Source organism: Centroberyx gerrardi, chromosome 5 (assembly GCF_048128805.1).
Source record: "Centroberyx gerrardi isolate f3 chromosome 5, fCenGer3.hap1.cur.20231027, whole genome shotgun sequence".
Classification (NCBI taxonomy): Eukaryota; Metazoa; Chordata; class Actinopteri; order Beryciformes; family Berycidae; genus Centroberyx; species Centroberyx gerrardi.
This window is the reverse complement of record NC_136001.1, coordinates 14,626,242-14,639,541: the sequence shown is the minus strand read 5'-3', so window position 1 is coordinate 14,639,541 and position 13,300 is coordinate 14,626,242. Positions and strand designations below refer to the sequence as shown.

General features: G+C 43.0%; 1 protein-coding gene across 1 annotated transcript; it reads right to left on the bottom strand.

Annotated features, from left to right (window-relative positions):
• Positions 1-2,903: 2,903 nt before the first annotated feature.
• Positions 2,904-10,807, bottom strand: LOC144539365 (cytochrome c oxidase subunit NDUFA4). The gene is made up of 4 exons (XM_078283822.1): positions 10,590-10,807; positions 5,992-6,077; positions 4,195-4,258; positions 2,904-3,124 (listed from the first exon to the last, which is right to left on the bottom strand). Exons 1-4 carry the CDS (start codon positions 10,629-10,631, stop codon positions 3,068-3,070), a joined length of 249 nt encoding a protein of 82 aa, XP_078139948.1. The 5' UTR covers positions 10,632-10,807; the 3' UTR covers positions 2,904-3,067.
• Positions 10,808-13,300: the final 2,493 nt, after the last annotated feature.

Below are 13,300 nucleotides of genomic sequence, written 5' to 3'. Positions count from 1 at the left end.
ACTTAATACCTACTCAATTGTCTGAAATCTAGTTTTAAATGAATGGATTTCAAGGCTTACCTTTTCACTGCAACAATTTTAAGTCAGTTTTAAGTTAAGATAATAAAAATAAGAATACATTTGAGAACTTTGCTTTCAGGAATCCCATTTTTTTCCCTTAGGAAGCCAAATAAGAAGAAATTTATGAAAATACTTGAAAGCTATTTTGATGAATATCAACTTTTTTTCTAAAGTTATGAAAAAAAGCAGCTAAGAAGATTTTTATTTTCCTTAGAAGGTTTTGTGAATCTGGCCCCTGTTATGATGAAAGGATTGTTATGGGCCATGCCGTCATGCAAACTAAGCAGTGTTTGGTTGGAAATGACAAAATAGCCCAAATGGAACAAGACCCCCCCCCCCAACCCCCAACCACCCCGCCCACCCTAACCCCACCCACTCAAACAGTCTCTTCTTCTTGATCCATTGACAGATGTTGGGTTGGGGTTGGCCTGCGATGTTGAAACACACCAAGCACATTCCAGCTGTAGGAGAAAGGATGGAAACATGAAAAGCCCCACTATCTCCACTGGATCAGTGGATCTGCCCAAGGCCTCTCAGCCACGCTACCCAACGCTGCCACCGTTGCCTCCTGTTTTGCGGCATGTCCTATTTACTTATTTATTCGTCCCTCCTCCACCCACGACTTACTTCTTATCTCACCCATTAAAATTAATCCTCATCTAAAAATATCTACTCTTGCTCGTCAGAGAGGATGTAGTCGAGGAGGAGATAGTCTCTCTCTCAATCTGCCTGTCTCTGCCTCTCTCTCACTGCCAAGGGCTTAAGTATGCTATGTGTGGAAAAAAAGGACTCTCTTCTCAACTCCTTCTGAGGTAGAAAATGACAAACACAACTGTGTTTGTGAAACTGAGATTTTAATCACATGCTGCCATAACTCCTCATCTAGTGACGCATGGCTGCCTTAATGTTTGCTGTTTTGGAAAAGTATGGGTTTGTTGGCACGGACACTATTGAATTTATTCATTTTTATCCATATCCATATCCATTTTTATCCATAGTCATATTTTATAGGTAGCATGTGTTAGAAAAATGGCTATACGTGGGCAAGGAAAAATATGTTATTGGATAAAGAAAACTGAAAAACAGGAATTTAGTAGCGAATGGACATTTGAGAAAAAAGTATGTGTTCAGATGACATTTTAAAAGTTTGAATGTTTGAATTGTTCCAAAGTCAGAATGAGGTACTGTATGTATAAACAAGTACAAAAAGAGATAGAAAATAAAATCCCACCATCTCCCAATATTCTACAAGCCTTTATCATAATTGGTGAGCTTGGGGATGGCGGGTCTCTGTGGCCTCGCAGATTCATACGAAGACAAAGACAAAGACAAAGACTAACAAACGGACGCAACACAATCACAACGACCTGTGAAGCTGTTCAGGTTGGATAATAACTGTCCCCTTGTGTGTGTGTGTGTGTGTGTGTGTGTGTGTGTGTGTGTGTGTGCCCTTGTGATTATGCCCCAGTGTGATGCTTTAGCCTGGCTGATTACCTGTCAGCAGGTTCTGAGCACCTGACACACACACACACACACACACACACAAAAACAACACCCAGCAACAGACAATACCCACTGGGCAGGTCACCACATAGATGAGGGAGGCATATTGCTGTTTAAAGGGAGCAGTATTTCCAGCGCACACACACACACACACACACGCACACACCTACACGCACACACACACACACACACCTCTACCAGTTCCCCTGAGCCTGGTGGTTGTTCAGTTTTTTTGGGGGAGGCGATAAATAAATGGGCTCATGGAGGGACTGGAACATAGATTGTCTATTAAGGAGTACATTAGGAGAACCCAGCGGTGCGACACTGAGGCAGTTTGTGTGCCATTACTGTAGGATTATAGGTTGTGGTTTGATATCCACTGATACTGAGTGAGAGCAAATACACCGGTGCAGGCATACACACACACACACACACACACACACACACATACACATCCGAAAGCATAGACAGACACACACATAGAAACACACATTCATCATTCAATGAACTCTCCAAAACAGGAAAATTATGCCAGCATGAGGTATATTTGGAGAAATTATTGATTCTGGGTCTGTCATTTTCCTGGCATCGCTCTACCTAAGTGAAAATAATGTTTTGGTCCTTCCAGACAAACAGTGATCAAACAGTTCAGTGGTTTGTCTCTTTGGACTGCATCTTCCCGGCTCTCTATGGGGCTGAAAACTGGTTTAAAAAGAAGCTCTATGACCCACATGCATATTCATCTGTGATGACTGATTTCTATTTTGGTCCTCTTCATCTACAACTTCATATCTCAGCATGTGTGCATAATATGTGACTTATTTGTCCCAACATTGGATTTGTGATGTGATGAGCTCAGTAAATACAATTTTTTTCCCTAGAAATTAAAGCAAGATTTTGATTTTGTAGAACGTTCGTGAGTTCATGAACAGTCAGCTATGAATATTGGTTATCCAGGGGACTCATAGCGATGTCACCCACTTTTATTAGTTGGCAGCAGGGTGGCATAGTGAGTAAGGAGAACCATGTTGAAGACACCAGCTGCAGGGTCACCGCTCTCTATCTGAGCCTGACCTCTGACCTCCCTGTGGAGGGGGGCATGCAAAAACAGAATTAATTATTCATTTTTCATTATTATTATTAAATTAGCCTGAAAACTCTAACATGAATTCTTATTGAAGGTAAGAGCTAAAATACTGCCAATATTCTACCAAAGTGAAATATTTTAAACTATATACGTAGCATCTATATGATATACAAGCAGCATAGATAGTATATGTTTGTATCTATATGTGTAGCAGATGACCATGCACAAAAGAAGCAGCCGTCTGACTCTTGTGATCTTTAATAGCTTTTCTTTTCAAGGTTACAGTGTAAACTTAGAGGTTGTGTCGAGGAGCGTGAGGTGAGACTCAGGAAATGAAGAGGAAGCAGTTTCGCATCAGTGTAGCGACAACAGGCGGTCCTGCCAAACTTGGTGCCCCTGGAGTTGCCTGGAGGACCTTTAGAAGTCAGGACCCTCTTTCTTCAGGCTCTTGTAGTCCGTGTTGACGGCCACAAACTGTGGGAGGCAGGAGGAATACATTTAAATCTGTTTTGCTTAAATTAAATTCATCAGTGCTGTCTTTAGGAGAGCACATGTGGAAAAACAAAAGAAGTAGGAGGTGGACTGATTTTTCCCTCTAGTACACACATCCACACGCACACCTCGCACACACGTACACGAACACAAACACGCACTCATTTGCCATGATTCTTTGTTGCTCATTTATTCCCCAGATTTTCGTTTTGCTGAGCCTTTCAGGACAACAGTTTGCATATGTCATGGGCAATATATATGTGTGTGTGACTGCGTGCATGTGCTTTGCATACATCGCAGCCCTCCAACCATGAAAGAAAACACATTTTTGCATTGGCACTGATTATTTTCCCTGCATATTTTCCTTGATTGGTCTGCCGTTAAACCCTTGTCTCCCCCTCTGCACCCCCCTCCCCTCCCCCTCCTCATTATGATCATTGTTTGGACTTCAGTGGAATCTCGATGTGAGACCTTTGCCTCGCTATCGAGAATTAAACATGCCGTATCCTGACCTTTTGTCTGCAGTGACTTTCATTCCACTGGCAAGCAACAGAGCCTTGAAACCCTCAGAAAATGCTCTGTTCTCGGAAAAACACATCACCCAGATCTCCTCTTTTGGGGCCCATCAGTTGGTTGTTTTTCTAGTCTGTTTTGGGTCAGCGTTATTAATACTTTTATTAGCTTGTCTGGAGCTCTGCCCTTGTTCAAGAGGTTCAGCAAATTACTACCAACCACTAAAATCCCCCAGTTCCATCTGCCTTAATTTGTTTTTGAAAGACACTTTGTTTTCCTTTTGTTTGAACAGATGTGAGGAAAGCCAGGAGAAGCAGCCATGTTGATCTAAATTTATTTTTCCAGCATTAGTTTGTCCAAATTTGTTTTGGTAGGTTTGCAGACTGATTATGAATGTGAGATTTTGGTTGGTCTAAATTGGTTTCTCCAGATGGAAAACCACTGAAGAGATGCCATTTTCGTCTAGATTAGTTTTCCGGTGGACATGATTGGTGTGACCAGTCAGATGGCAGTACAGTGTGCGCTGGGGGAATAGTCACCTTGTACTGGTAGGTTGGGTCGAGCTTGTTCCAGGGCTCTGGGTTGTTCTTCTTGTTCCACAAGCTGGCGATGGGGAGAGATTCAGGACATGGAGAGCAGAAGAGAGAGAAAGAGAGAAGAGAGAGAAAGAGAGGGAGATATGCAGAGTGGAGGCAAATGGGAATGCAGAGAGTGGATGCAGAGGAAAACAGAGACAGAGAGAGACAGAGATGTAAGCAAATAAAGATAGGAAGAGAAACAGATAGAGAGACAGAGGAACAGAAGGACAGAGACAATAGGAGATAAATACACAGACGCCGGATGGAGAAACAAGTGGGGGGAGAGAGAGAGGTGATTATGAGATGAGGTGAACTCAGCCCAGCAACTTGGCAGAGCTCCTCTGTTCATTAACCAAAGTCTGGATCTCACAGAGCTCCACTGTGAATGTCCATCCCTCCTCCCCCTCCGGCAGCGAGCAGCGCCGCCAAGCACAAACAAAGAGACGGAGAGGAGGCAGAGGGACTGATGGCAGAGCGAGCGCGTCCCTCCTCTCTCCATTACCACAAACACTAGACAATCTGTCAGAGAGAGGCAGCCGCTGACCGCAGCTCTCATCACCGCGCAGTGATGAGGTCAGGCTTTACCGCTGACCCTCACAACAAGTGGTTCTGTGTCCAAAAATACAGTGCACACAGAGCGCATTTATGCATGTAGCAGAGTTCAACAATCCCATCGGTGAGACCAACTACGGAAATATGTTAAAACATTCGGTGCCAAAGTTCGGTTTAATGGTTAATCTTACATTGTGCTTCATCCAATCACCACACCCAAAATAGCTTCTTTTTAAAAACCATGCTAAACTGGATTTTACATACAGTAAATTCATAGACAATGTAATAGCACTTGATATTCCTGAAATAGTTCTAAATGTTAAAGCAATATTCCACTTAGTTTTAACATGGGGGTTATTTGGCACTTGACCGCTATGAAAACCAGAATATAAACTACTCACCAAGATCGGATGCAGCTGGACGAGTTTGTAGCGTTTGAATGAGGCCGCGAAAATAGCCTGAAAACTGACATTTAACACGTTTGTGAACACATTCAGCAACATATCCCACTTTCAAACAATAAAGCAGTTTCTATTCTTTGTTTACACTAAAATTAGTATTTAAAAATAAAAGTAGATCCGGTCTCCCAAACAGGAACTGTCTCTCCTAAATGGTATCCCTCCACTATGTTCTCTTCTATCAATAAAAATGATATTTGGCGAAATTATGTTCTAAAACATTGGACCAACAGTCAATTGAAAATCACAGTATGAGGATCTGTTGTTGAATCTGTTCACAAATGTGTCAAATGTTTTCAGGCCATTTTCGTGGCCTCAATCAAATGAATGGGTAAAAATCCAAATGCTACAAACTCGTCCCAGCTGCATCCGATCTTGCTGATTAGTTTATATTCTGGTTTTCATGGAGGTCAAGTGCTGAATAACCCCCATGTTAAAACTAAGTGGAATATTGCTTTAAGTATCCTCTTGCCTCTTGCTTTATCCGGCCAAGTTTTGGATTCAACTAACATGAACGCTTGTATGGGGAAACCTCCTGCGTTGTGAAACATTTTGATATTCGACTGCGGAAACAGCAATAGCATTAGGGATTATGCAAATGTAGCCATCATTGGAAACAAAATTGTTTTTTGTTGCACTACTGCTGTCAGTGCACCTCCAGAGGGAAATATTTGGAAAATCTTACAGTTTCAGATGCGAAAGACTTCCACAATGGCTGCGAGTCTAGACAAACAGTAGAAGGGCTTACGTGACATGAGGTCCTCTCGCCAGACGGATCAGGTAGAAGGTGGACCCAGTGACGCCCAGAGCCAGGAAGAAAAATTGAGGGATTAACTGGAGAGATAGAGAGAGGAGAGAGGGAGAGGAAGAGGAGAGGAGAGGAGAGGAGAGGAGAGGAGAGGAGAGGAGGGGAAGAGCAAAGCAGAGCAGGAATGCATTAGCCCCAGACCACGGAGACATATAAAGGTAAACAAGCATATTCTATCAAGTGGTTGGGTCTGATATGTACCATGCACATGCACCTGTGAAATACACACACACACACACACACACACACACACACATACACGCACACGCACACTAGTAGTTGTTATTCCTGTTATTCCTCTCCCTGCCCTCCTCCATATGCATGAGGCCCAGGCCATGTGTGAGGCAGCTCACTGTCAGCCTGGGTTGAACGGGCAAGGACGCAGTGGAAGAGAGAGCTGCCGCATCTCTGTGTGTGCCAGCCTCTCCTCCTCAACGCTGCCTGTCAGCCTGAGCGACAGGATTACACACACACACTCACAGTCCAAAATGCACACACACACACACACACACACAGACACACCCTGAGAGAGAGACATATGCATATATACGCACACACGTATACATGTCCGCACATACACAGACAAAGATGTACGTACCCAAACACATACACACACACACACTTTGCAGAGGTTGAGAGTGGTGATGACAGGAATTAAAATAGAAAGCACATTAGGGGGGACAGGGGATAATGTAACATGTCATCTTAAACACCCAAAGCTTAGGTGCGACAATCCTCTCACCATACAGCATCACAGCATCTACTCATCACAACTATACTGCCATACATTTCCTCTCTGCCTTACTTTGTGTGTGTGTGTGTGTTTGTGTGTGTGCGTGTGTGTGTGTGTGTGTGTGTGTGAGAGAGAGAGAGAGAAAGAGAGAGTCACAAAACTGGCGAACAGCTGTTCCCAGCCCACACAGATCTAGTCAAACTGTGGAGAAATGACAGTTTGATCAGGTTGAACTGAAGGATATCTCTAGTCAGCTGTGTCTAGACATCTGTCTGCTGTCTGATTGCGTTGCCACTTGCCTTGTGGTTGATTAGGAAAATTTCTTGTGATCAAAAATTGATATTCACCACCTTAAAGCAGCGGTAGGTAACTGAAGAAAATGCTCCTCCCTCGGCTACACTCGCAGCAAGAGGCAATGAGCGTGCAGCCGAGCCACAGAATTTACTTTGAAAGCAAACAGCAGAGAAATAGTGCTATCATTGCTGAGATTCTGACATATTATCTTAGTCAATTCTGTTCACCCAACATGGGGATTACTTTTGCCGAATTCAAGCGAAATGTCAACTTATAAAACCTACCTACAGGGGCTTTAAGTTTGTAGTGCACTGTTGGGCCAGGCCATGTGGTCAAACAAAGGAAAGGCCTACATGTAAGATTGAAAGCCTAAAACACCGGCCTAACAAGGGAATCAGAAACCTGAACTCTAGCCCACCCGCTGGGCTAGGACCTTAAACAAAGGAAAGCAGCGCCAAAATTCCAACAGGCCCTGAAGTTCACACCTAGGTGCGAACTGGCTGAAACCCAACCTCTGGTCTCTCATTGGACGAGACTCGGGAGAACCCCGGGATGTCCCCATGACGTCACCAAGAGTATAAATTCCAGAGATACCTTTCCTCATCGCCCCTTATTGCGACCCCGTTGCTGAACAAGGTGGTACCTGAAACGTTCGAACTGTTCTTTTGTTTAGCCGAGGCGCAGTCTTCAACTCGCGGGACGAGACCAGACTGTTTAGTGTTAGCCATAACACTGTTGGATCCAGAAGGATTAGATTAGCTGTTTGTGCATCCGGCATTCTAACTCCTTACACGCACTGCCGTGTGTAGCAGACCTGCAGAAGTGGACTGGAAGAGAATACAGCTGAGGACACTCCTTCCCTCCAAGAAGACAACGTAAGGATACGTTTCTTCCACCAAGTCGACTCCTGGCTGACACCTTCGCTGCCTACGAGGAAAGCCAGCTGGCCGTTGTTCCGTGCACGGAGAGATAACGGTCCCGCAGATATCCTGGGAAACCCCCTGGAATCGATAAGACGGACTCAAACACACACCAATCACTCGAGAGTGAATCCCAAGTAAGAGGTTTTGGTTCTGGGCAGAGACTAGAATAGGTGTGTTAAATAAGCTTACTGATCAGAAGCTGTATTTGTGCGTATTGGGAAGCGCATCGGACCGCCGCGTCCATATTATGCTGTATGAATAATACCTCAATCATTATGCTTGCTGCTTAATTTGATTGTGTTAATGTGAAGCTGATTTGTGTTCAATTGCATGCCGCTGAGCTTGCATCCATGTTAGTAGCCACCGTATAAAGCCAATATACTGCCTTTTACCAGTTCAAAGACCAGTAACCCGGCGTACTATTTCCAAGTCGTACCCCGAGTTCCTGTGTGGTAAAAGGCTATTGTTGTGTCTCTAGACGGCGAGTAGAACCTCTAGGTTTACCCTGAGTGTTTCCCCCTTTCTCTCTCTCTCTCTCTCTCCCTTACTAACCCACACACACACACACACACACACACACACACACACACCCACATCTCATTACACATTCATTGCTACTTTAGAATTAGATGGTGTTGGTTTAGCTGCCTAACTCCAACTCCATCTTGGTTCCAAAACCCCCTTTGTTCAAACTGCGCGGTCACAGCCGCCATCTTGAACTCTCGCGAGACCTCCCACTCACGTGGTCACGTCCGCCATCTTGCTCTCTCTCTCTCTCTCTCTCTCTCTCTCTCTCTCTCTCTCTCTCTCTCTCTCTCTCTCTCTCACACACACACACGCACGCATCCATACGTGCCATATGCTGTTTGTGCCTTTATGCTTGTTAGTTAGACTGATAGTTATAGTTGTATAATAAGTTGTTGATTAACTGCAGTGTTATTGATTATTGATTGATATTGCTAAAGTTAAATAAACTCCATTATACTTTTAAAGAGAAGTTGTCTGTGATTCCTTGTGCATATGTGTTGCAATAACTGCTGGTTGTGAGGGCCTGTGTACGAATTCACCCTTCACTGTTCACTCATAAATGTACAGTGGTACTCAACCACTGTCATTTGGGGGTGAACAGCCATTCTGAGACTGTATTGAAGGTTCGGTTATTGGTCCCTGATTCCAGGGTGGTGCCCCGTTTATATTGACTCCCGTCAATAATTTTATGAATATTAATAATTTCACAATTATTAATTATTAATTGCTAATAACCAAACCTGCCCCTATCAAAGCCCAACAGCACACACACACACACACACACACACACGCACATACACTATAAGTTCAACTTTGAACACACATACTTAAGTATGCACATACGCAGGCTGCAAAGACTCAACTTCGATCAGTGAAGTAAACACAAATAACCACACACACACACACACACACACGCACACACGCACACACACTCACACGCACACACACACTCACACGCACACACGCACACACACACACACACACACACAAACAAACACATTGCAGCAGGTCAACTTTGATCACTGACATAAACACACACATACAAATACACACACCAAGTGAATGATGAAGACAGGCCAGCAGGTAGGGAGCTGTCCGCTCACCAGTGCTGATGTGTTCATACTGTGCCGCACTAGTGAGTGTTTCACCTTTTACCATTCAGCCTGACCGATATAGGAAGTGTTTTATACTCTGTGGGGTTCGATACTGTTGCTGGCCTTATTACTTTTCTGGTACACTGCCAAGTCAACCCCGTCAATCCAGTAATTTGGGTCACCCACAGCCTCGCTCTGAGGCAACAGAAAACACACAGCACAGCTTCTGTGTTTTTAGATGACTTATAAAAAGACTTCTGACTTTTTATAAATGTATTTGTTTTTCTTTCTTTCTTTCTTTCTTTCTTTCTTTCTTTCTTTCTTTCTTTCTTTCTTCAATAATTTATTGTGGGTAACACTTTGAAAGTAACTTTCCAAATCCTGCTCATTGTTAGAGATCAATTAGTAAAAAAGTAAGTACAATATTCTATGAAAGAGTCAGAAAGAAGATGAATCATTTCATTATCATTGTATGACCTAGTCAGCAGCAGGCTGTTATCCATCCTTTGCTTGCAGCCTAAGAGAGATTTTCTACCAATAGATACACAATTTACCTTTACATTTGTAATTCTGATATTGTGATATACTGAGATTCCAAATTGCAAGTCAAACAAATACTTTGTGTATACATAAATATAATTATAATACATATACTATAGCTATGCGTATGTACATGTATACTTTGTGTATACTGATATAAGGCATTTATATATACTTTTTCATAGGTAAGTAATTCTTCCATACCAATCTATGAATTGGGGACTGGGGGCTTATTTGAAAACAAAAACAATGCCCATAAAAGCTTATTCACAATCATTATTAACTTTCACAAAAACTAAATGAAATAGTTTACAGTCAATCAGCCAGGTCTTGGATGTAAACAGAGAAATCAATAGTTAAGAGAGCTTGATGACAAACATAGGAATGATCACAAAGAAATAGATACATGAATAAGAAGCAACCTACCCCCGGATGTTTCTTCGCATGTTCAAACATGGTCCTAATCATTTTTATTATGTTTATTTTTAAAATGAACAAAAATTTGAAAAAATCAACCCCAAATAAAAGCTAAAGTTTGGTGAATATGTCCATGTGGATCTCTCTATGCAGATTTATGTAAAGAGCCGTTTGCTCGTTAAAGTATGTTGGCCAGTGCAGGGAAACCTGTTGCCAAACTCTTCTCTCCGCTCTATCCCTCTACTCCCTCCCTCCCTCCCTCCCTCCCATTGGATGAATGAGAGGGTCAGAGGGGACAGAGAGAGAGAGAGAGAGAGAGAGAGAGAGAGAATCCTAATCCTCATAATCACATCTGTTGAGCACTGTGTGGTGTAGAGGACACTGTATGTTGTGTTGTGTACTCAGTGTACTAAAGCAGTATCTTATACAACAGCATGCCATCATGTATAGAGAACTGTGATATATATTGTCACAACAGATACAACAGTAGCCACATCAGAAATCCCATATCCTTGTATTTATCTTTAATTAGTACTGAAGAATTTCCCAAAAACTCCTCTTGGGAGTGAGCCACAGTGCAGCAGTAGTGCACCTTCCTTCTATAATGGCTTCAAGTGTAGTTCTTGCAGTCATCTTACCACATAACTACATTATATTGCCGTTACTTTACTACACTAACAAACCCGCAGACGAGCCTCCCTCTCTTTTTATGGATAGCCATCACTTTAAAACTTTTAAAGCTTTGCCCAGCGGTCATTAAACAGTGCTGCTTTTGCAAAGCATCTTGTTATGTGTGTACAAGAGGCGAGAGGCAAAAGGAGCCACCGACAACATTTCCCTCGGGTTATGACCTTTGTCCCGGAGATGATAATGGCAATTGATTACCAAGTAATGCAGCGCCTGCAGACCTTTCAAGTTCCTTAACGCCACTTTGCGACCTAATGTAATTATCACCAAAATGCTACGGTGGGCGAAATGCGCGGGCAATTAAAGCTCCTTATTTAAGATACCTGCTGTGTTCTCACCGTTAATCATGCTTAAGGGGATGACACTTGCTGGTTGCATTTTTAAACCGGCACTTTAACTTTGTTCACATTAACCCAAACGTTTTTAAACGTCAACTTTAAAGATCGTCTGTGGAATATAAGAAACGTGGCCTATAAGGTGATTAAAGAGATTTGGAAAAAAAGGTCCTTGTAGTATTGCAAGTGTGGTGTTTTAACCCTCATTTAACCAGGCAAATAAGAAACACATTATTATATCCAGCAGCAGCCTGGGGGATAAATATTTCTCTCAGAGTAAAGGAGGATATAAGGAGGATAACAAATGCCTCACCCGTAAGTAGAGGCCTGCTGAGGACGGCCTGTGTTAATCGGGGTGCGCACCCATTTCCTCAACTTTTAACTTCTGTTTACTCTGTGAAACTTGTCCAATATTTGTGAGTGATTTATTCTGCCGCGCCCTTGTCCTGCAGCCCCGTGAGTCACCCTAAGATGTTTTACCTGACATTTGTCAGTGGAAAAAAATGCTATTTCTGTATACCACATGGCAAAGGTAATGGCTACAATTTGTCACCCAGCAAGGATAGAGAGATTGATGAAGGTTGATGGGGAAGGAAAGGTGTTCAACAAAAGAGGATGGGGGGAAATGAGATGCATTAAGATGAAACGGGCGGGAGAAAAAGTCAATACGCCCTCCCCCTCCCTCATCAGTCTCCTCCATTGTTGCCCCTAACAGATTGCGGCCCCAGCGTTTAAAAGAAGAGGCAGAGTGCAATATCCAAATCTAACTGTTTTCCACTGGTGATGCAGCTAAGAGGAAGAGTGGCTTTAATGAGATTTTCTCTGTAAGAATGGATACAGTAAGCTGTGCCCCTGTAGTGTCCTGACCCCCCCACACACACACACACACACACCCCCCACACACACACACACACCCTCCACACACACACACACACATACACTTGCATACTGCATACACACATTTAGACAACACAAGCAATTTATCTCTGGCTTTTTTGTCTTGCTTTCTCTTTTTCTTTTTCTGTCTCTTCTCTCTCTCTCTCTCTATCTCTCCCTTTCACACGCACACACAGACACACACACACACTTGCATACACATATAAGGGCAACTTTCCCCTTGCTTTTTGTTTCTCTTTCTTTTTATTTTATTGTCTGTCTGTCTGTCTGTCTGTCTATCTCTATCTCTCTCTCTCTCTCACACACACACACACACACACACACACATACACAAACACACACTCACATGCACTCATAAACTTGTACACTGCATACACACATTTAAAACCACACATGGGCAACTTACTTATCTCTTTTTCTTCTTCTCTTTTCCACTCTTACACACACACTTACATACACACACACACACATACACACACACACACACACACACTCATACCTCTTAGTCTTTTTCTCTTTTGGTCTCTCTCTTTCTCACACACACACACACACACACACACACACACACACACATACTGCATACACACATGTAACATCACACAAGGGCAATTTGCCTTGTTTTTTTGTCTTTCTCTCTCTCTCTCTCTCTCTCTCTCTCTCTCGCTTGCTCTCTCTCTCTCTCTCACACACACACACACACACCCACACACACACACACACAGTCCACTACAGTGAGGTCATGCCAGCTGCTGTATCCCAGATGACCCGACACACACACATAACCTCTATACATTTTCAAGG

Bases quoted from the DNA above. Each gene is read 5' to 3' on its own strand.
- LOC144539365 (XM_078283822.1), bottom strand. From the start codon at position 10,631: ATGATTAGGACCATGTTTGAACATGCGAAGAAACATCCGGGG. The intron at 6,078-10,589 runs GTAGGTTGCTTC...CTATCTCTCCAG, and splicing joins ATGCGAAGAAACATCCGGGG to TTAATCCCTCAATTTTTCTT. The intron at 3,125-4,194 runs GTGACTATTCCC...TGCCTCCCACAG, and splicing joins ACCCAACCTACCAGTACAAG to TTTGTGGCCGTCAACACGGA.